General features: G+C 37.9%; 1 protein-coding gene across 1 annotated transcript in view; it reads left to right on the forward strand.

The window, feature by feature from the left end:
- The window catches only part of UNC80 (unc-80 homolog, NALCN channel complex subunit), a 244,241-nt gene that overhangs the window by 182,720 nt on the left and 39,935 nt on the right, over positions 1-21,586 (forward strand). Inside the window, 1 exon segment of the mRNA XM_037850187.1 lies at positions 18,621-18,791. Coding sequence (XP_037706115.1) covers positions 18,621-18,791 — 171 coding nt within the window.

Below are 21,586 nucleotides of genomic sequence, written 5' to 3' on the forward strand. Positions count from 1 at the left end.
TTTGAAAGTTATCACTGTTATATATATATATATGTTAAAGTTCACAATAAAAATTGCATTAAAAACTGTATAACATGCATACAAAATATTTTTTTAAAATCATAATTGTATAGTTTGATGAATGTTCATAATGTTTTCACATCTACATAACTACTATTCATCAAAAAATTAGAGGAACCACTATCCTGATTCTGTACTAACACCATAAATTAGCTTTTCCTGATTTTGAACTCTGTTTAAATGAAATTTATAGGTACTCTTTAGTATCTGAATATACTTAATTATACTTAATATAATTTCATGAGATTCATCCATATAATTTTGTATAGCAGTAATTTGTTCTTTTTCATTCATCCATAATGTTCCTTTGTATGACTGTACCACAATTTGCTTATTTCTTCTCTTGCTGATAGACAAGTGTATTTTTTCCAATTCTGCAAAGAAAATTTCTGTATATGTCTTTGTGCACACATATGTTTGCATTTCTTTTAGTGGAAATTCTGTGCTAGGTCATGGAGTACATTTATGTTTTGCTTTAGTAGATTCTACAAAAAAAGTTTTCCAAAATGGTTTTATCAGTTTTCACTCCCGCCAGAAGTATATGTGTTCCATTTACTCCACAGTCTTACCGATACTTAGTTTATCAGTCTTTTCATTTTAGCCGTTTTGTCAGTTGTAGTGGTATCTCATTGTGATTTTAACTTTACTTCCCTCTTGCCAATCAAAATATTTAAGGTTTTTATATGTTTATTGGAATTTGGGGATCTACTTTTGCAAAGTGCCTATTAAAGTCTTGCCAATTTTAAAATGAAGTTTCAGTATTTTTCTATTTGACATATAGGATTTATTTGGATAGTCTGGATATAGATCCTTTGTAGCTTATATGGAGTGGTATGCAGGTAAATGCTTAACAGCTGATTCTTTGGGGAGCCTGATGTGTAGCATTTACCAATTTCCATGTAAATACTCCCATGATGACTGAATGCAAGTTACTAGTGTGAATTCCCTGAACACAGAGTAAGGAAGAGAGTGTACAGTAGGCTCTCTTGACCAGTATGTGCCCACTCCAGTATGCCACTGATTATTTTTGTATTTTAAGTAACATCTCTTATTCTCTGGCTTGTAATTTTACTCCCCTAATGTTGTCTTTTGGTGAACAGAGTTCTTAATTTTAGTGTAATCCAATGCATCTATATTTTCCTTTATTTTAGTACTTTCTTGGTCCTGTTAAGAAGTATCAGCTAACACAAAATTATGAATATATCCCCCTTATATTATCTTCTAGATGCTTTATAGTTTTTACTTTCATATTTAGATTAACAATCCCTCTGGAATGGATTTTTGTATATGATTTAATGTAAAGGTCAAGATTTTTTTTTTGCACCATTTATGAAAAAGACTCACCTTTCCTCATTGCACTGCAGTCTTATCTTTGGCATAAATCAGGTGTCTGTGGATTTGTTTCTGGATTCCTCATTCTGTTATATACCTATTTGTCTGTCTTTGCACAGATAGAATACTATCTTAATAATAGTTTTATAATAAGTTTGATATCTGGTAGTATAAGTACTCCAATTTTGTTCTTCAAGATTTTATTCCCTCTTATTTGTCCTTTAAGTTTCCATTTAAATTTTAGAAAATACTTGTTGATGTCCACAAAGATACATATGCTAGTATTTTGATTGGGATTGCATTGAACCTATGTAAGAATTTGGGGACAAGTGACATCAATATAATATTGAATGTTCTAAATCATGAAAATGACATAAACTTCCATTGACTTGTTTTTTAAAATTTTCTCGGTGTCATTTAAACATTTTTAATTTTATTTATTAATCGTTTGTACTTGGTGTTGCAAATACATTTGTGTTTATATCCAGTTTCCTTGCTAAATTTATTCATCTATCACTAGATAAATTAGGGTTTTGTATTTAAGTAATCATGTCATCTGCAAGTCATGATATTTTGGTTTCAACCTTTCTAATCCTTATACCTCATATTCATTCTTCTGCTCTTAATGTAATGGCTAGAATTTTTAATCCAAAATAGAATAAAATTGATTATAGTGGGCCTCCTTGTCCCATTTTTCATCTCAGAAGGAAAACTTCCACTATTTCATCACTAAGAATATCTGCTATGGGATTTTGATGTATTAGACTTTGTAAGATTAAGTAAATTCTTAGTGTACTCTGAGTTTTGTTATGAATGATTGATCAATATTACCATATGTTCTTCTTCAGCTATTGAGATGATGAAATGATTTTTACCCTTTATTTTGTAAATGTGGTCGGTTATGCTGAATTATTTTCAAAGTTAAAACTTCTCTGCATTCCTAGAATAAACCCAAATTTGTTGTGATTTATTATTATTTTTATAATAATAATATTAATGTTAGTTCATATTAGTGAGACCATACAGTATTTGTCCTTTTGTTTCTGGCTAATTTCACTCAACATAGTGTCCTCAAGACTCATCCATGTTGTTGCATGCTTCATGACTTTATTCTGTCTTACTTCTGGGTAATATTTCATCATATGTATATACCACAGTTTTTTATCCACTTGTCCATTCATGGATGTTTGGGCTATTTCCACCTCTTGGCAATTGTATATAATGCTGCTATAAACTTTGGTGTGCAAATGTCTGTTCGTGTCACTGCCTTCAGTTCCTCTGAATATATACCCAGTAACGGGATTGCTGGATCATATGGAATTCTATACTTAGCTTCCTGAGGAACCCCCAAACTGCCTTCCAGAGTGGTTGCACCATTCTATACTCCCCAAAATAGTGAATAAGTGTGCCTTTCTCTACATCCTCTCCAGCACTTGTAAGTTTCTGTTTTTTTGATAATGGTCATTCTAGTAGGTGTGAGATGTTATCTTATTGTGGTTTTGATTTGCATTTTCCTAATAGCTAGTGAAGTGACCATCTTTTCATATGTTTATGAGCCATTTGCATTTCTTCTTCAGAAAAGTGTCCATGCCTTTTGCCCATTTTTTAATTGGGTTGTTTATCTTTTTGTTCTTGAGTTGTAGGATCTCTTTATATATTCTGGATATTAAACCGTTATCTGATATGTGGTTTCCAAAAATTGTCTCCCATTGAGTAGGCTGCCTTTTTATTTTTCTGACAAAGTCCTCTGATACACAAAAGTGTTCAATTTTAAGGAGCTGCTGTTTATCTATTTCTTCTTTCATTGCTTGTGCTTTGGGTGTAAGGCTAGGAAACCACCTCCTATCACAAGATCTTTAAGATATTTCCCTACATTTTCTTCTAAAAGTTTTATGTTCTTAGCTCTGATGTTTAGGTCTTTGATCCATTTGGAGTTAATTTTTGTATAAGGTATGAAATAGGAGTCCTCTTTCATTCTTTTGGATATGGATATCCAGTTCTCCCAGCCCCATTTATTGAAGAGGCTACTCTGTCCCGGCTGCATTGGCTTGACTGCCTTATCAAAGATCAATTCTCCTTAGATGGGAGGGTCTATTTTTGAGCACTCTATTCAATTCCATTGGTCAGTATATCTATCTTTGTGCCAGTACCATGCTGTTTTGACCACTCTGGCTTTGTAATATGCTTTAAAGTTGGGTAATGTGAGACCTCCCGCTTCCTTCCTCTTTCTCAGGATATTTTCGGCTATTCAGGGCAACCAGCCCTTCCAAATAAATTTGATTATTAGTTTTTCTGTTTCTGCAAAGTAAGTCTTTGGGACTTTAACTGGTATTGCATTGAATCTATAAATCAGTTTAGGTGGAATTGACACCTTAACCAAATTTAAGTATTCCAGTCTGTGAACGTGGTATGTCCTTCCATTTATTTAGGACCTGTTTGATTTCTTTTCACAATTTCTTGTAATTTTCTGGATATCAATCTTTTGTGCCTTTGGTGAATTTTTTCCTAAATATTTTATTGTTTTGGTTGCTATTGTAAATGAAATATTTTTGTTGATTTCCTCCTCATATTACTCATTACTAGTGTATAGAAACACTGCTGATTTTTGCGCATTGATCTTGATCCCTGCCATTTTGCTGAATGCATTTATTTGCTCTAATAGCGTTGTTGTAGATTTTTCAGGATTGTCTACATATAGTATCATGTCATCGCAAACACAAAGTTTTACTTCTTCCTTTCCAATTTGGATGCATTTTATTTCTTTTTCTTACCTAATTGCTCTAGTTAGAACGTCCAGCACAATGTTGAATAGCAGTGGTGACAATGGGCATCCTTGTCTTGTTCCTGATCTTAGAGGGAAAGCTTTTAGTCTTTCCCTATTGAGTATGATTTTAACTGTGGGTTTTTCATATATTGCCTTTGTCATATTGAGGAAGGTCCCTTCTATGTCTATTCTTCTGAGTGCTTTCATCAAAAAAGGATCTTAAATTTTGTCATATGCCTTTTATGCATCAATCAAGATGATCATGTGGTTTTTCTGCTTTGATTTATTGATGTAGTGTATTACATTAATCGATTTTCTTGTGTTGAACCAACCTTGCATACCTGGAATAAATCCCACTTGGTCATGATATATAATTCTTCTAATAGCTGCTGAAATCAATTTGTGAGCATTTTGTTGAGAATTTTTGCATCTATATTCATTGGTCTATAATTTTATTTTCTTGTAGTATCTTTGTCTGGCTTTGGTATTAGGGTAATATGGACTTCATAGAATAAATTAGTTAGCTTTCCCTCCTTTTCAAATTTTTTGAACAGTTTGAGCAGGATTGTTACTAATTTTTTCTTGAATGCTTGGTAGAATTCACTTGATACCATCTGGTCCTGGGCTTTCTTTTGGGGGAGCTTTTTAATGACTGACTCAATGCCTTTACTTGTGATTGGTTTGTTGAGGTTGTTGATTTCTTTTCAAGTCAGTGATGATGGTTCTTGCTTTTCTAGGAAGTTGTCCATTTTTTCTAAGTTGTTTAGTTTATTAGCATATAGTTACTCATAGTATCGTTTCATTGTCTCCTTTATTTATGTGGGGTCTGTAGTTATGTCCTCTTTCCCATTTCTGATTTTATTTATTTGCATTCCCTCTCTCTCTCTCTCTCTCTCTCCCTCCCCAACCCCTCTCGTTAGGTTAGCTAGAGGTCTACTGATTTCATTGATTTTCTCAAAGAATGAACTCTGGGTTTGTTGATTCTATTTTTTTCATGTTCTCAGTTTCATTTATTTCTGCTCTAATCTTTATTATTTCTTCCCCTTTGTTTGTTTTGGGTTTAGTTTGCTGTTCTTTCTCTAGTTACTCCAGGTGAACAGTTAATTCCTTGATTTTTGCTCTTTCTTCTTTTTTAATATAACCATTTAGGGCAATAAATTTCCCTCTGAAAACCACCTTTGCTGCATCCCATAAGTTTGATATGTTGTGTTTTCATTTTCATTTTCCTCAAGATATTTACTAATTTCTCTTGTAATTCCTTCCTTGACCCACTGGTTGTTTAAGAGTGTGTTGTTTAGCCTCCATATATTTGTGAATTTTCCAGCCTTCCACCTGTCATGGATTTCCAAATTCATTCCATTATGATCCAAGAAATTGTTTTTTATAACATCAGTATTTTTAAATGTTTTGAGACTTGCTTTGTGACCCAACATGTGGTCTATCCTGGAGAATGATCCATGAGCATTTAAGAAAAATTTGTATCTTCCTATTGTGTATGTAGTGTTCTATAAATGTCTATTAAGTTTGGTTCATTTATCATACTATTCAATGTTTCTGTTTCCTTGTTGATCCTTTATCTACATGTTCTATCCATTGATGAGAACAGTGTATTGAAGTCTCCAACTATTATTGTAGCGGTGTCTACTTCTCCCTTCAGTGTTATCAGTGTGTGCCTCATGTATTTTGGTGCACTCTGGCTCTGTGCGTATATATTTATGATTGTTATGTCTTATTGATGAACTCTCCCTTTTATTAATATATAGTGTTTTTCTCTTCTAATTATTTTACTTTTCAAGTCCAGTTTGCCTGATATTAGTATAGCTACCCCCACTCTTTTCTGGCTGTTGTTAATGTGAAATATCTTTTTCCAACCTTCAAATTTCAACCTATTTTTGTCCTTGTATCTAAAATGAGTCTCTTGTAGAAAGCATGTAAATGGGTCCTGTTTTTTTTAAACCATTTTGCAAGTCTGTGTCTTTTTATTGGGGAGTTTATTCCATTAACATTTAATGTTATTACTCTAAGGGAAGTACTTTCTTCTACCATTTTGTCTTTTGGATTTTATATATCATATCTTATTTTTTTCTCTCTCTCTCTTTTACCCTTCCCAACAGTCTTCATTTCTATACTCTTCCCCAAACCTCTCTCTCATCTTTGGTACCAGCCTATAGCACTCTTTAGTATTTCTTGTAGAACAGGTCTGTTGTTCACAAACTCTCTCAGTGTCTGTCTGAAAATATTTTAAACTCTCCCTCATTTGTGAAGGACAGTTTTGCTAGATATAAAATTCTTGGTTGATAGTTTTTCCCTTTCAGTATCTTAACTATATCGTACCACTGCCTTCTCACCTTCATGGTTTCTGCTGAGAAATTTGTACATAGTCTTATTGGGCTTCCCTTGTATGTGATGGATTGCTTTTCTCTTGGTGTTTTCAGAATTCTCTCCTTGTTATTGACATTTGACAATCTAATTAGTAAGTGTCTTGGAGTACATCTATTCAGATCTATTCTGTTGGGGTATGCTGCACTTCTTGGATCTGTAATTTTATGTCTTTCATAAGATTGAGAAATTTTTCAGTGATTATTTCTTCCAATATTCTTTCTGCCCCTTTTCCCTTCTCTTCTCCTTCTGGGACACCCATGATGCATACGTTCATGCATTTCATGTTGTCATTCATTTCCTGGAGATGTTGCTCATATTTTTCCATTCTTTTCCCTATGTCTTCTTTTGTATGTAGGCTTTCAGATGTCTTGTTATCCAATTCCTGAATGTTTTCTTCTGCCTCTTGAGATCTGCTGTTGTATGTCTCCATTGTGCCTTTCATCTCTTGTGTTGTGCCTTTCATTTCCATAGATTCTGCCAGATTTTTTTTTAACTTTTGATTTCTACCTTATGTACGCCCAGTGTTTTCATTATATGCTTCATCTCTTTTGCCATATCTTCCCTAAACTTTTTGAATCTATTTAGCATTAGTTGTTTAAATACCTGTATCTCAGTTGAAGTGTAAGTCTGTATCTTTGACTGGGCCATAACTTCATTTTCTTTGTGTAGGTAGTAGTTTTCTATTGTCCAAGCATCTGGTTTCTTGGTTACTCCAATCATGTTTTCCCAGACCAGAATGGGCTCAGGTCTCAGGATACAATAGTATGAGGTTTCCCTGAGGGTGTGTCTTAGAAGATTGTGAGGCCTCAAGCCACTGTGCTTTTCTGCCCAGCAGGTGGCGCATGTCATCCTGTCACTTCAGTCTGGTGTAAGGAGGTATGGCCCATGGCTGTTTTCCCCCAGGCTTTGGGGTCTGGTTCTGAATGGAAGGCAGATAGTAGTGCTTGGCACCACCTTTATTCTCTTAGGGAAGATACATCCCCTAGGGAGATATCAATTGCATTTGAATAGTTTCTCTGACCCTGCTATCTCTACCCTTGTCTGGGTCAGAGCACTGGGAACTGAAAATGTCTGAGGCTTTCTCCACTTAGCCAAAAAAGGGACAGAAAGCCCCCCTTCAGGGCCCGTCTGCAGCCACCCTCAGTTTCACCTGTTGGCCAGAGATAGCACCCTGTCCTCTGGGCTCCCCCTCCCTCCTAAAGAGGTCCTCCAGCTCTCCAAGGTCAGTTGTAACCAAAAGCCTCTGTCTGCTTGTTGGGGATTCATAGCTTGTATGGAGCAGTCAACATTTGTTAATTAAAACCTCAGTTGGCACTGGGCTGAGAAATATTCACTTGTTCAGAAAGTGCTGCTCTCTATCACAGTGAGGTTTTGCAGTTCAGGCTCTCAGCGTGGGTCCACAGTTTCTACTTATACAGATTTTATGCTGTGATCTTGGGCATTCCTCCCATTCCAGGTTGTTGTATGATGTGTCAACAGTCATGTTTGTCCCCCAGCAGTTATTCTAGATTATTTACTATTTGTTCCTGGTTGTTTATTAGTTGTTCCAGGGGGACTAACTAGCCTCCACTCCTCTATATGCCACCATCTTCTTCCTCTCCCTCTCCGAATGTTTTCACAGTTTTCTCTATCTTGGGTTTTCAGGCGTTTGACTCTGATTGCCTAGTTTGACTTTCATTGTAATTTTATGTTTTGGGATTCAGGGTGCTTCTTGAATATGAAGCTTGATAGCTTTCAAGAATTTTAGAAAATTCATCACCAGTAACTCTTCAAATTTACTTCTTTCCCATTTTCTCTCTCCTTTCCTTCTAAAACTACATTTACACATATAACTGGCCAAGTCAACATTCCCTATGTCTCTTATTCTCTCTTCTGTATTTTTCATCATTTTTTCCCCCTCTGTGTTTTTGTCTAAGTATTTTCTATTAATCTTTGTTCCAGTTCACTGTCACCTCTTCCCCTGTGTTTAATCTTCTGTTAAACTTTTCTTTGGAGTTCTTAATTCTAGCTATTTTAGTTTCCAGTTCTAGAATTACCACTTAATTACAGCTTTCATAGTTTTGATGAAATTCTCCATTTTGTCATCTACTTCATTCAACATCTTAATCACAGTTACTTTAAAGTCTGTCTGTTAATTTCAATATCTAGAGTATTTGTGGCTCTGTTTCTGTTTACTGCCCTTTTGCTTGGGTTTTCACAATTTGGTTCTGGCATGACTTGTAATTTCTTTAGAATACTGGTTATTGTGTGAAAAAAAAAAGGTAGATGTAATTTTAGGGTCTGACTGTTGTTATCTTCTTCAGGAAGGATTTATTTTCCCTTTCTGACAGGCATTTAGGGTTAGGGCAGAACATCTTTGTTTATAGTTGAATTTCAGTCTTTGTAAGGGCTGTTCTATTTCATACTACTAAGATGTAGACCTTCCATGGACCTACACCTACTTGAGGGCCCTAAATTACAATATGTATTTCCTTAGCTCCATGAGATGGCTGAAAATTCTGCTTGGCTTCCCAGCTTCTTAGCTGACACTTCTACTTGGCTTTTTCCTGAATGCCTTGTCCCTACACAATTTAAAAATTGGCAAACACCTGGGGTAAAAAATTGTTGCCTAATGTCTGGCTTAACTGAAAAAGCTTCCTTTCTCTTCAGAATCCTGGCACCTCCAAAAGATACCTGGAAGCCTTGACATCTATCTGATACCTTCACAGATATATTTTTGGGGGATTTTGTCAGGATTTCTAGTAAGAAGGTTAGCCTGCAACAAGCTATTCTATTATTACAGGGAGCAGAACAGACTCTTTGACACACTTTTTATATTTGTTTTGTTTTTACATGGTACTTTTACATGGTCTGATAATAACAATCAAGAAGCCCTTGGGCTGGGGTGGGAGTGGGGCAGAGAGGCAGATGGGTCAGAGCCAGGCAGGAAGTTCCAGTTGCTAGGCACAACTCAGCAGCTGGTCACTAATCCACCTTGCAGCAACCAGCCCTTGCTGGTTCTGGATCTGTGCTGGACCAGCCATGAGTGAGGTACTCACCTGTGGCAACCCAGAAGTGAATTGGACCTAGTCCTGCCCTCAGGGTTCTTACAGCCTCATTGGTGGGGCAGTAAGGTTGGAATTTGGATGTGAATTACATGGCCACAGAGGAAATCTCAGGACTCTGGGGGGCCCTGATACAGCCCTGAACCAAGGAAGCCTTCCTACCTCTAAAGGAGTGAAGAGAAGGTAAAGACAAAGGATGTCCCAGGCAGAGGCACCCTGCTTGTTTGACTCGCTTTTTAAGATGCCAAGGAGGTAGTAGGCCACAACAGTTTCATAACTCTGTCCCCAAGCCCACCAAGTTCTGAAAATTGTCTTTGCCTTCCTATAGAGCACTTATCCCAGGCAAAATTATATTGTAGAAATCAGTACTCAATCTTGGAAAGAGACCATAGCAGAAACTCATTGGTATCTGTAAGGAGAATGGATCAAAGAAAATCTTGGTGTCAAGATCTCCAGGATATTAGCCAGTCAGTGTCTGTTCTCTGGGATCCACAATGTGTAAACTCAAATTCATTTGGGGAAAATCTCCCAACAAGTGTTTATGTTAGTCTTACGCATTTACAGTTTTTTTTTTTTTTAATCATCATTTTATTGAGATATATTCACATACCACGCAGTCATACAAAACAAATTGTACTTTCGATTGTTTACAGTACCATTACATAGTTGTACATTCATCACCTAAATCAATCCCTGACACCTTCATTAGCACACACACAAAAATAACAAGAATAATAATTAGAGTGAAAAAGAGCAATTGAAGTAAAAAAGAACACTAGGTACCTTTGTCTGTTTGTTTGCTTCCCCTACTTTTCTACACATCCATCCATAAACTAGACAAAGTGGAGTTTGGTCCTTATGGCATTCCCAATCCCACTGTCACCCCTCATAAGCTACATTTTTATACAACTGTCTTCGAGATTCATGGGTTCTGGGTTGTAGTTTAATAGTTTCAGGTATCCACCACCAGCTACCCCAATTCTTTAGAACCTAAAAAAGGTTGTCTAAAGTGTGCGTAAGAGTGCCCACCAGAGTGATCTCTCGGCTCGTTTTGGAATCTCTCTGCCACTGAAGCTTATTTCATTTCCTTTCACATCCCCCTTTTGGTCAAGAAGATGTTCTCCATCCCACGATGCCGGGTCTACATTCCTCCCCGGGAGTCATATTCCACATTGCCAGGGAGATTCACTTCCCTGGGTGTCTGATCCCACGTAGGGGGGAGGGCAGTGATTTCACCTTTCAAGTTGGCTTAGCCAGAGAGAGAGGGCCACATCTAAGCAACAAAGAGGCATTCAGGAGGAGACTCTTAGGCACAAATACAGGGAGACCTAGCCTCTCCTTTGCAGCAATCGTCTTCCCAAGGGTAAAACCTATGGTAGAGGGCTCAACCCATCAAACCACCAGTCCCCTATGTCTGTGGTCATGCTAGCAACCATGGAGGTGGGGTAGGCGAATACCCCTGCATTCTCCACAGGCTCCTCAAGGGGGCACTACATCTTTTTTTTTTTTTCCTTGTTTGTCTTTTTTCTTTTTTTTTTTTTTTTAACTTTCCCTTCTTTTTTCAAATCAACTGTATGAAAAAAACAGTTAAAAAGAAAACAAACATACAATAAAAGAACATTTCAAAGAGACCATAACAAGGGAGTAAGAAAAAGACAACTAACCTAAGATAACTGCTTAACTTCCAACATGTTCCTACTTTACCCCAAGAAAGTTACATAATATAGCAACATTTCAGTGAACTTGTTCCTACTACATCCATCAGAAATTAACAGACCATAGTCATTTCTGGGCATCCCCAGAATGTTAAATAGCTTATCTGTTCTTCTTGGATTATTGTTCCCCCTTCCTTAATTGCTCTCTACTGCTAGTTCCCCTACATTCTACATTATAAACCATTTGTTTTACATTTTTCAAAGTTCACATTAGTGGTAGCATATAATATTTCTCTTTTTGTGCCTGGCTTATTTCGCTCAGCATTATGTCTTCAAGGTTCATCCATGTTGTCATATGTTTCACCAGATCGTTCCTTCTTACTGCCGCGTAGTATTCCATCGTGTGTATATACCACATTTTATTTATCCACTCATCTGTTGAAGGACATTTGGGTTGTTTCCATCTCTTGGCAATTGTGAATAGTGCTGCTATGAACATTGGCGTGCAGATATCTGTTCGTGTCACTGCTTTCCGATCTTCCGGGTATATACCGAGAAGTGCAATCGCTGGATCGAATGGTAGCTCTATATCTAGTTTTCTAAGGAACTGCCAGACTGTCTTCCAGAGTGGCTGAACCATTATACAGTCCCACCAACAATGAATAAGAGTTCCAATTTCTCCACATCCCCTCCAGCATTTGTAATTTCCTGTTTGTTTAATGGCAGCCATTCTAACTGGTGTTAGATGGTATCTCATTGTGGTCTTAATTTGCATCTCTCTAATAGCTAGTGAAGCTGAACATTTTTTCATGTGTTTCTTGGCCATTTGTATTTCCTCTTCAGAGAACTGTCTTTTCATATCTTTTGCCCATTTTATAATTGGGCTGTCTGTACTATTGTCATTGAGTTGTAGGATTTCTTTGTATATGCAAGATATCAGTCTTTTGTCAGATACATGGTTTCCAAAAATTTTTTCCCATTGAGTTGGCTGCCTCTTTACCTTTTTGAGAAATTCCTTTGAGGTGCAGAAACTTCTACGCTTGAGGAGTTCCCATTTATCTATTTTCTCTTTTGTTGCTTGTGCTTTGGGTGTAAAGTCTAGGAAGTGGCCTCCTAATACAAGGTCTTGAAGATGTTTTCCTACATTATCTTCTAGGAGTTTTATGGTACTTTCTTTTATATTGAGATCTTTGGTCCATTTTGAGTTAATTTTTGTGTAGGGTGTGAGGTAGGGGTCCTCTTTCATTCTTTTGGATATGGATATCCAACTCTCCCAGCCCCATTTGTTGAAAAGACCATTATGGCTCAGTTCGGTGACTTTGGGGGCCTTATCAAAGATCAGTCGGCCATAGATCTGAGGGTCTATCTCTGAATTCTCAATTCGATTCCATTGATCTATATGTCTATCTTTGTGCCAGTACCATGCTGTTTTGGCAACTGTGGCTTTATAATAAGCTTCAAAGTCAGGGAGTGTAAGTCCTCCCACTTCGTTTTTCTTTTTTAGAGTGTCTTTAGCAATTCGAGGCATCTTCCCTTTCCAAATAAATTTGATAACTAGCTTTTCCAAGTCTGCAAAGTAGGTTGTTGGAATTTTGATTGGGATTGCATTGAATCTGTAGATGAGTTTGGGTAGAATTGACATCTTAATGACATTTAGCCTTCCTATCCATGAACATGGAATATTTTTCCATCTTTTAAGGTCCCCTTCTATTTCTTTTAGTAGAGTTATGTAGTTTTCTTTGTATAGGTCTTTTACATCTTTGGTTAAGTTTATTCCTAGGTACTTGATTTTTTTAGTTGCTATTGAAAATGGTATCTTTTTCTTGAGTGTCTCTTCAGTTTGTTCATTTCTAGCATATAGAAACATTACTGACTTATGTGCATTAATCTTGTATCCCGCTACTTTGCTAAATTTGTTTATTAGCTCTAGTAGGTGTATCGTTGATTTCTCAGGGTTTTCTAGATATAAGATCATATCATCTGCAAACAATGACAGTTTTACTTCTTCTTTTCCAATTTGGATGCCTTTTATTTCTTTGTCTTGTCAGATTGCCCTGGCTAGCACTTCCAGCACAATGTTGAATAACAGTGGTGACAGCGGGCATCCTTGTCTTGTTCCTGATCTTAGAGGGAAGGCTTTCAGTCTCTCACCATTGAGTACTATGCTGGCTGTGGGTTTTTCATATATGCTCTTTATCATGTTGAGGAAGTTTCCTTCAATTCCTACCTTTTGAAGTGTTTTTATCAAAAAGGGATGTTGGATTTTGTCAAATGCTTTTTCAGCATCTATTGAGATGATCAATTGATTTTTCCCTTTCGAGTTTTTAATGTGTTGTAATACATTGATTGTTTTTCTTATGTTGAACCATCCTTGCATGCCTGGAATGAACCCCACTTGGTCATGGTGTATGATTTTTTTAATGTGTCTTTGGATTCGATTTGCAAGTATTTTGTTGAGGATTTTTGCATCTATATTCATTAGGGAGATTGGCCGGTAGTTTTCCTTTTTTGTAGCATCTTTGCCTGGTTTTGGTATTAGATTGATGTTAGCTTCATAAAATGAGTTCGGTAGTGTTCCATTTTCTTCAATGTTTTGAAAGAGTTTGAGTAAGATTGGTGTCAGTTCTTTCTGGAAAGTTTGGTAGAATTCCCCTGTGAAGCCATCTGGCCCTGGGCATTTATTTGTGGGAAGATTTTTGATGACTGATTGGATCTCTTTGCTTGTGATGGGTTGGTTGAGGTCTTCTATTTCTTCTCTGGTCAGTCTAGGTTGTTCATATGTTTCCAGGAAATTGTCCATTTCTTCTACATTATCCAGTTTGTTGCCATACAGTTGTTCATAGTATCCTCTTATAATTTTTTTAATTTCTTCAGGATCTGCAGTTATGTCACCTTTTTCATTCATTATTTTGTTTATATGGGTCTTCTCTCTTTTTGATTTTGTCAGTCTAGCTAGGGGCTTGTCAATCTTGTTGATCTTCTCAAAGAACCAACTTTTGGTGATATTTATCCTTTCTATTGTTTTTTTGTTCTCTATGTCATTTATTTCTGCTTTAATCCTTGTTATTTCTTTTCTTGTACTTGGTTTAGGATTGGTTTGCTGTTCATTTTCTAGCTTCTTCAGTTGATCCATTAGTTCTTTGATTTTGGCTCTTTCTTCCTTTTTAATATATGCGTTTAGTGCTATAAATTTCCCCCATAGCACTGCTTTTGCTGCATCCCATAGGTTTTGGTATGTTGTGTTCTCATTTTCATTCGTCTCTATATATTTAGCAATTTCTCTTGCTATTTCTTCTTTAACCCACTGATTGTTTAGGAGTGTGTTGTTTAACCTCCAGGTATTTGTGAATTTTCTAAGTCTCTGATGGTTATTGACTTCTAATTGTATTCCATTGTGGTCAGAGAATGTGCTTTGAATAATTTCAATCTTTTTAAATTTATTGAGGCTTGTTTTATGTCCCAGCATATGATCTATTCTGGAGAAAGTTCCGTGAGCACTAGAAAAGTATGTGTATCCTGGTGATTTGGGATGTAATGTCCTGTAGATGTCTGTTAAATCTAATTCATTTATCAGATTGTTTAGGTTTTCAATTTCCTTATTGGTCTTCTGTCTGGTTGATCTATCTATAGGAGAGAGTGATGTGTTGAAGTCTCCCACAATTATTGTGGAAACATCAATTGCTTCCTTTAGTTTTGCCAATGTTTCTCTCATGTATTTTGTGGCACCTTGATTGGGTGCATAGACATTTACGATTGTTATTTCTTCTTGCTGAATTGCCCCTTTTATTAGTATGTAGTGGCCTTCTTTGTCTCTCAAAACATCCCTGCATTTGAAGTCTATTTTATCTGAGATTAATATTGCTACACCTGCTTTCTTTTGGCTGTAGCTTGCATGAAATATTTTTTTCCATCCTTTCACTTTCAGTTTCTTTGTGTCCCTGTGTCTAAGATGAGTCTCTTGTATGCAACATATTGATGGTTCATTTTTTTTGATCCATTCTGCGAATCTATATCTTTTAATTGGGGAGTTTAATCCATTTACATTCAACGTTAAAACCGTGAAGGCATTTCTTGAATCGGCCATCTTATCCTTTGGGTTATGTTTGCCATATTTTTCCCTCTCTCTATTAATATCCTTTATTGTACCCATACCGAATCTCTTTAGTACTGAACCTTTCTCCAAGTCTCTCTGTCCTGTCTTTGTTTCTCTGTCTGTAGGGCTCCCTTTAGTATCTCCAGTAGGGCAGGTCTCTTGTTAGCAAATTCTCTCAGCATTTCTTTGTCTGTGAAAAATTTAAGCTCTCCCTCAAATTTGAAGGAGAGCTTTGCTGGATAAAGTATTCTTGGCTGGAAATTCCTCTCACTCAGAATTTTAAATATATCGTGCCACTGCCTTCTCGCCTCCATGGTGGCTGCTGAGTAGTCACTACTTAGTCTTATGCTGTTTCCTTTGTATGTGGTGAATTGCTTTTCTCTTGCTGCTTTCAGAACTTGCTCCTTCTCTTCTATGTTTGACAGTGTGATCAGTATATGTCTTGGAGTGGGTTTTTTTGGATTTATTCTATTTGGAGTTCGCTGAGCATTTATGATTTGTGTATTTATGTTGTTTAGAAGATTTGGGAAGTTTTCCCCAACAATTTCTTTGAATACTCTTCCTAGACCTTTACCCTTTTCTTCCCCTTCTGGGACACCAATGAGTCTTATATTCGGACGTTTCATATTATCTATCATATCCCTGAGGTCCATTTCGAGTTTTTCAATTTTTTTCCCCATTCTTTCTTTTATGCTTTCATTTTCCATTCTGTCATCTTCCAGGTCACTGATTCGTTGTTCAACTTCCTCTAGTCTTGTACTATGAGTGTCCAGAATCTTTTTAATTTGGTCAACAGTTTCTTTAATTTCCATAAGATCATCCATTTTTTTATTTAGTCTTGCAATGTCTTCTTTATGCTCTTCTAGGGTCTTCTTGATTTCCTTCATATCCCGTACTATGGTCTCATTGTTCATCTTTAGTTCTTTGAGTAGCTGCTCTAGGTGTGTCTCTTCTGGTCTTTTGATTTGGGTTCTTGGGCTTGGGTTATCCATATCGTCTGGTTTTTTCATATGCTTTATAATTTTCTGTTGTTTTTGGCCTCGTGGCATTTGCTGAACTTGATAGGGTTCTTTTAGGGTTTGTAGACCAGTTGAAGTCCTTATCTCTAATTTATCAGATCTACAGCTTCGTGGAGTACACTTTCTCTAACTAACCAGCAGGTGGCGTCCACGAGCCACCTGTTCTCCACAAGCCAGATCTCCCCTGCTTAGCCTTTTTGGTGAGTGGGGGAGTGAGTCTTGTGGGGCCCAATTGGTGTACCAAGCTTGCGTGTGTAGTTGGTGTTGCCTGCCCTGTATGTGGGGCGTGTTTCTGGGCAGTCGGGGAGGGGGGGTGGCCCTAACAATCAAATCTCCCTGATGATCCTAGAGTTTTAAAGCTACTGCAATAGTCTAATCCTTCAGTTCAGTCCTGCCACAGTTTGTCTCTGCCACTGACCCACAAGTCTTTGGTATTGGCGTATGGCTCCTGAGACTTGCAAGTGGGCCCCTCTTCCAGGCTGTGCACCCCGGGTCCTCTGTTGAGGGATGACTGTGCTATGTCACAGGTGAGTGCCGTCCCCCCAGGGCAGTTCTGGGCTGCTGGGCTGTGTTGGGAGGCTCCCAGTCTGCTCAAATGATGGCTGAATGGGGCTCTGTTAATTCACACTGCTCCCCCTTCCCAGCTCTGGGACATTCAGCTGAGGTTGCAGGGAAGGCTAATGTCCACGCCCAGTTTTGTGGTGTGTGCCTGTTATTTGAAGCACTTCCGTCACACTGGGTTGTCTGGGGCAGCTCTGGGCTATGGGGCTGGCGATGGGCAGGAGTGTTTCCTGTCCACCAGGATGGTGGCTGTGAGCGGACACCCCCCTTTTCTTGGGAAGTTGTGTTGTTTAGTGAATTTTCTCAGCCACTGGATTATTGCCTTTTGTCTCAGAGCTCTCTTAGTTCTGCTCTTGATTTGACGTGCCCAAATTTCAATTCTTTGAAGCTTTCTGTATTGAGCTTCTTAGAGTAATTGTTTTAGAAAAAGCAAAAAGGATTTAAAAAAAAAAAAAAAAAACAAAAAAAAAACGGCCCTCCTCAGAGATCTAATGGGTTATTGAAATGCTAATAGACAAAGCAACCAGGGCCATTAAGGAAAGGTGCACAGGGCAGAGAGATCAGCCTTGCTTCGGGATTTGCATATGCGCCTCAAGGCCTGATCTCCGCCCTTCCCCTTTCTGTGTTCACCAGAACTCCAAAAATCCTCTGCTTTTATTTTGGAGTTTTTCGTGTTGTTTTTTTTCTATGCCTGTCTCCTCTCTGCTGGGCTGGCTGCTCTCAGAGTCTCTGGTGTCTGGCCTCAGTCTATCTATGGTTGGAGTTTGAATCAGTAGAATGAGTTTCCGATAAGAGCAGCCACTGCAATTCTCCCTTCTCCTTCCTGGAGCTGACAGCCCCTCCTCCCCCGGGACTGAGCCTGGCAGGGAGGGGCGCGGGTCCCCTGGCCGCAAAAACTTACAGATTTCGCTGATCTCAGCAGTTCCACGTTTTCATGAGTGTTGTATGAAGGATGCCCAAAGACAGATTGCTCTGTGGTGTCCAGTCCACGCAGTTCCTGGCTTTTTACCTACTTTCCTGGAGGAGTAACTAAAACATACAGCTCACCAGTCTGCCATCTTGCCCCGCCTCCGAGTGCATCGCATTTACAGTTTTTAAGGAAAAATCCACCCTTGTATAATAACTACTTAATTTCTATCGTCCCCTGTTTCTAACACCCCAATAAGAAATTGATTGTGGGCCACATCCTCTGAGTGTGTTCACTCATTTACAGACCTGCCTCACAAAGGCTGTTTCCATAGATACTTGTTATGAAGTTGCCTAAGCTTTAGGAAGCCAGCCTCCTTGAGAAGTGTTTTACATTGTCTCAATTTTGTTTTACCTGGAAAAATCTCTCTCAGCAAATTCCTGAACTGAAGCTTTAGTGATGATTCTGAGGCCCTGCCCCTAGATGGACTATATAACTCTACCTACTATAAAATCTTGTTATTCTTTCAATCACTTGTATACATGGCTGATTTCCCTGGTTAAATCACATACTTCCTAATGTCAGGATTTATTTCCTTTTTGGCAGATGCTCAAATAATTAATTAATTACTATTGGTCAATATTTCCAGCAGCTCTTACTACTCCTGACTTAGATGGAGTTGGAAGGGGGCTCAGAATTCACCATCTCTCTAGAGGTTCTTCATTTTTCCAAGATCCTAAATATGGTGCAACCACAAAAGCGGAATGTAACATGTGACTTGGTTTCCTCTCTCTTGCTTCAAGTCTTCAGATGCTGATGGTCTTGGAAGCTTTAGTCCCATGTTACCTACAAAAGCTGAAGAGGCAGACATCACAAGTGGAGACTGTACCTGCTGCCCGAGAGGAGATTGCAGCTACAGCTGCTCTTGCCACGTCCCTACAGGCTCTTTTGTACAGTGTTGAGGTCCTCACCAGGTAATCCCATTGGCAGAAACACCTCCCAGCCTTACGCCATATGTATCCACTGAAAGAAAGAAAGGAAAATGTGGTGGTAAAAATCTCTAGAAACCAGTCTTTATTTACAGATACCTCCCCAAACTCAGACCTTTATGGCTCATAAATGCAAAGAGTCCCTGCATTGTTTGGATAAATAGTGCTAAGTTCACTGAATAATAGTAATAAAAATAATGATAATAATAATAATATTTCCACCATGGTTGCTAAACAGACATTTGCATATGGATTGCTGGTATGCTTGCTGATAGCTTCCTGGTGCTTTTAATCCAGTGGTAAATGAATTTTTTGTAAAAGGGCCAATTTCGTAAACATGAAAATGTTTGTGACTCACATTTTTATTAGCAATCATAATATTATATGAGACATGAAATGTCTGCAACTCCAACTAAGCATCCTTTTATTATTTCACTGTGTGAAGAGGTTTTTTAACTGTAATTTCAGAAGCTACATAACAAACATAAACCACAGAATTTTGTGCTAGTGCTAGAATTTACAGATTCACTGTGGAAGGAGACTAAATAGTGCAGGGAGAGAGGGTTGAGGGATTTGGGAAAGGGAAGATAAATTGGCTCCAGAGTCCAGCCTTAAACAAAGTTCCAAAATGTGCCTTGTCATAAGATTCTTAGGTGCAGAAGCAGAAGGATTTGCTCTACTATTGGGCAGGGAGGGGTCAACGGATGCTTTGGATGGAACAAAAGACAGAGTGGGAGGGATGAGGAAGATGGACGCCATAACTATGTAAATGATTGGCTTTCCTTTTCCATTCCCAATCTAAAATTAGCTGGATGAAGATATTCCTCAGGGGTGGGGTGGGAGACTAAGGTTTCTTCTGGGTTTGTGTATTTGCTGCTCCAGTCAACACTGCCATGCTGTGTGTGTCCAGTGTAAAGTAACGTATCCTCAGCTCAAAATCCTGTGTTTGCTTTTACCCACCCTATGCAAAGAGCACCACCCTCTCAGCAACATCTAGTTCTGTTGGTGGAAGGGGTTAGCTAAAATCCCTCAGCTCAGGGAGGATTTGTCAGCATGTACCAGCAAGTGAGAGAGTAAGTGAGACTCTAATTCATTCACTTCAGTGTATTTTACTTTCTACTCATGAGCCATATCACCAACCTAGGCAAGCAGAATATATCCCCAAAGCTTTGGGTAGACTATCGCTGTTGAATGCTAATATACATCTGAACTGAAGAAGTAGGAAGAGATAGAACAAGTAGACATGCCAGATTATCTCTTCCAAAGGTAAACAGCCCCAATACTTTGTAGATGGTTTCAGGAAGGTCCTGGGAGGAAGAACATCCTAAGTCAAAATAAATGACTTACTCTCTTCCTTCTGCACCCTCTGTCCCTTTCCTTCAACTAGAGGACAGAAATGCAGTCCGTATTTCCATAGTGCCACTTTAGTTATTTCTCCTTGTTAGTACTCAGTGCTGGTGCTTTCCTTCTTTCTATTCTGTTTTATAAGGATAAGTCAGTTAACTTATCCAAAATTAATTTATCCAAAATTTCATGAATAGTTATGGACAGGGCTCTGGCATTTAAAATTCAGTGACTTTAAAACTCATCCTGGAGCAGTTTAAATATTCCGGGGCGTATTACATTCTTTTGTTGGAGGGGAAGAATAGCCTTATTGGTTGATAATAATTATTCACAATAGAATTGCCTTCACTGTTTTTACAAAAAGAAATTTTAAAAAACCTTTTCACTTTCACACTCCTGTTTTCTTTATCTCATGAAAATAATGAACAATTCCATTAGTAGTAATACATCAATATGTATATTACAAATTATTCACTTTCCATTGTTGCATAATAAATTACCACAAATGTAGAGGATTAAAACAAAACCCATTTATTATCTCATAGTTCTGTTGGCCAGAAGACCAGGCAGATTTGGAGACTTCTCAGGTTCTTACAAAGCTAAAACCGAGGTGTCAGTCAGGCTGGGTTCTTTTCTGAAGACACTGGGGAAGAATTGGCTTCCAAGCTCGTTCAGAAGTTTTGGCAGAATCCGGTTACATCTGAGGTCCCTGTTTCTTTGCTGGCTGTTACTAGGCAGCCACTCTTCATGTGTAGAAGCCACCTGCATTCTTCCTTCTTCCAGTCAGCAATGGTGCCTCAAATCCTTCTCACACATTGACTCTCTCTGCCCCCAACCAGAGAAAAGTCTGTGTTACATATAGTGTAACAAAATTACTGGAGACAACCCAGAGGGGAGGGGTGGTGTCTTGGGGGCCATCTTAAAGTTCCTCCTCCTTATAAGACACAGGAAGAGAAGATCTGGTGTGACTGTTAGAAGGTTAGCTACTTTCTAGCCACACTCAGTATACAAAAAATGAACAACTTAGAAGCAAGCCTTAACGAGTTATAAAAATGACAATATGCCTTCAGTGTCTCAGATGCTAGAACAGAAGCATGGTATACCTGATATTTAAATTAAACCTTGAAGATATACTATGAGATGATTCAAAATTATTATTAGGTATCTAAATAACCAACTTGTAGTAGACACTAATTTGGTTATTTACCTGGGTAGCCTTCGGTATAATTTTGACAAGAAGGATTCTTTAAATCTTTAACACTTTCTCATAAAAATACAATGATTGATTATGATATAGGTGGCCAAGGTGGTCTGTACATCATTCCCTTTTACATATTGTCTAGTGTGGTTAACTGTCTGTACCATTAGAATTGAAGAGTGAATTCCTAACTCTTGCTTAATCAGTACAAAGAAGCCTAATTTCATAAATGTCTTAT

The sequence above is a fragment of the Choloepus didactylus genome, chromosome 9, assembly GCF_015220235.1.
Source record: "Choloepus didactylus isolate mChoDid1 chromosome 9, mChoDid1.pri, whole genome shotgun sequence".
NCBI lineage: Eukaryota > Metazoa > Chordata > Mammalia > Pilosa > Megalonychidae > Choloepus > Choloepus didactylus.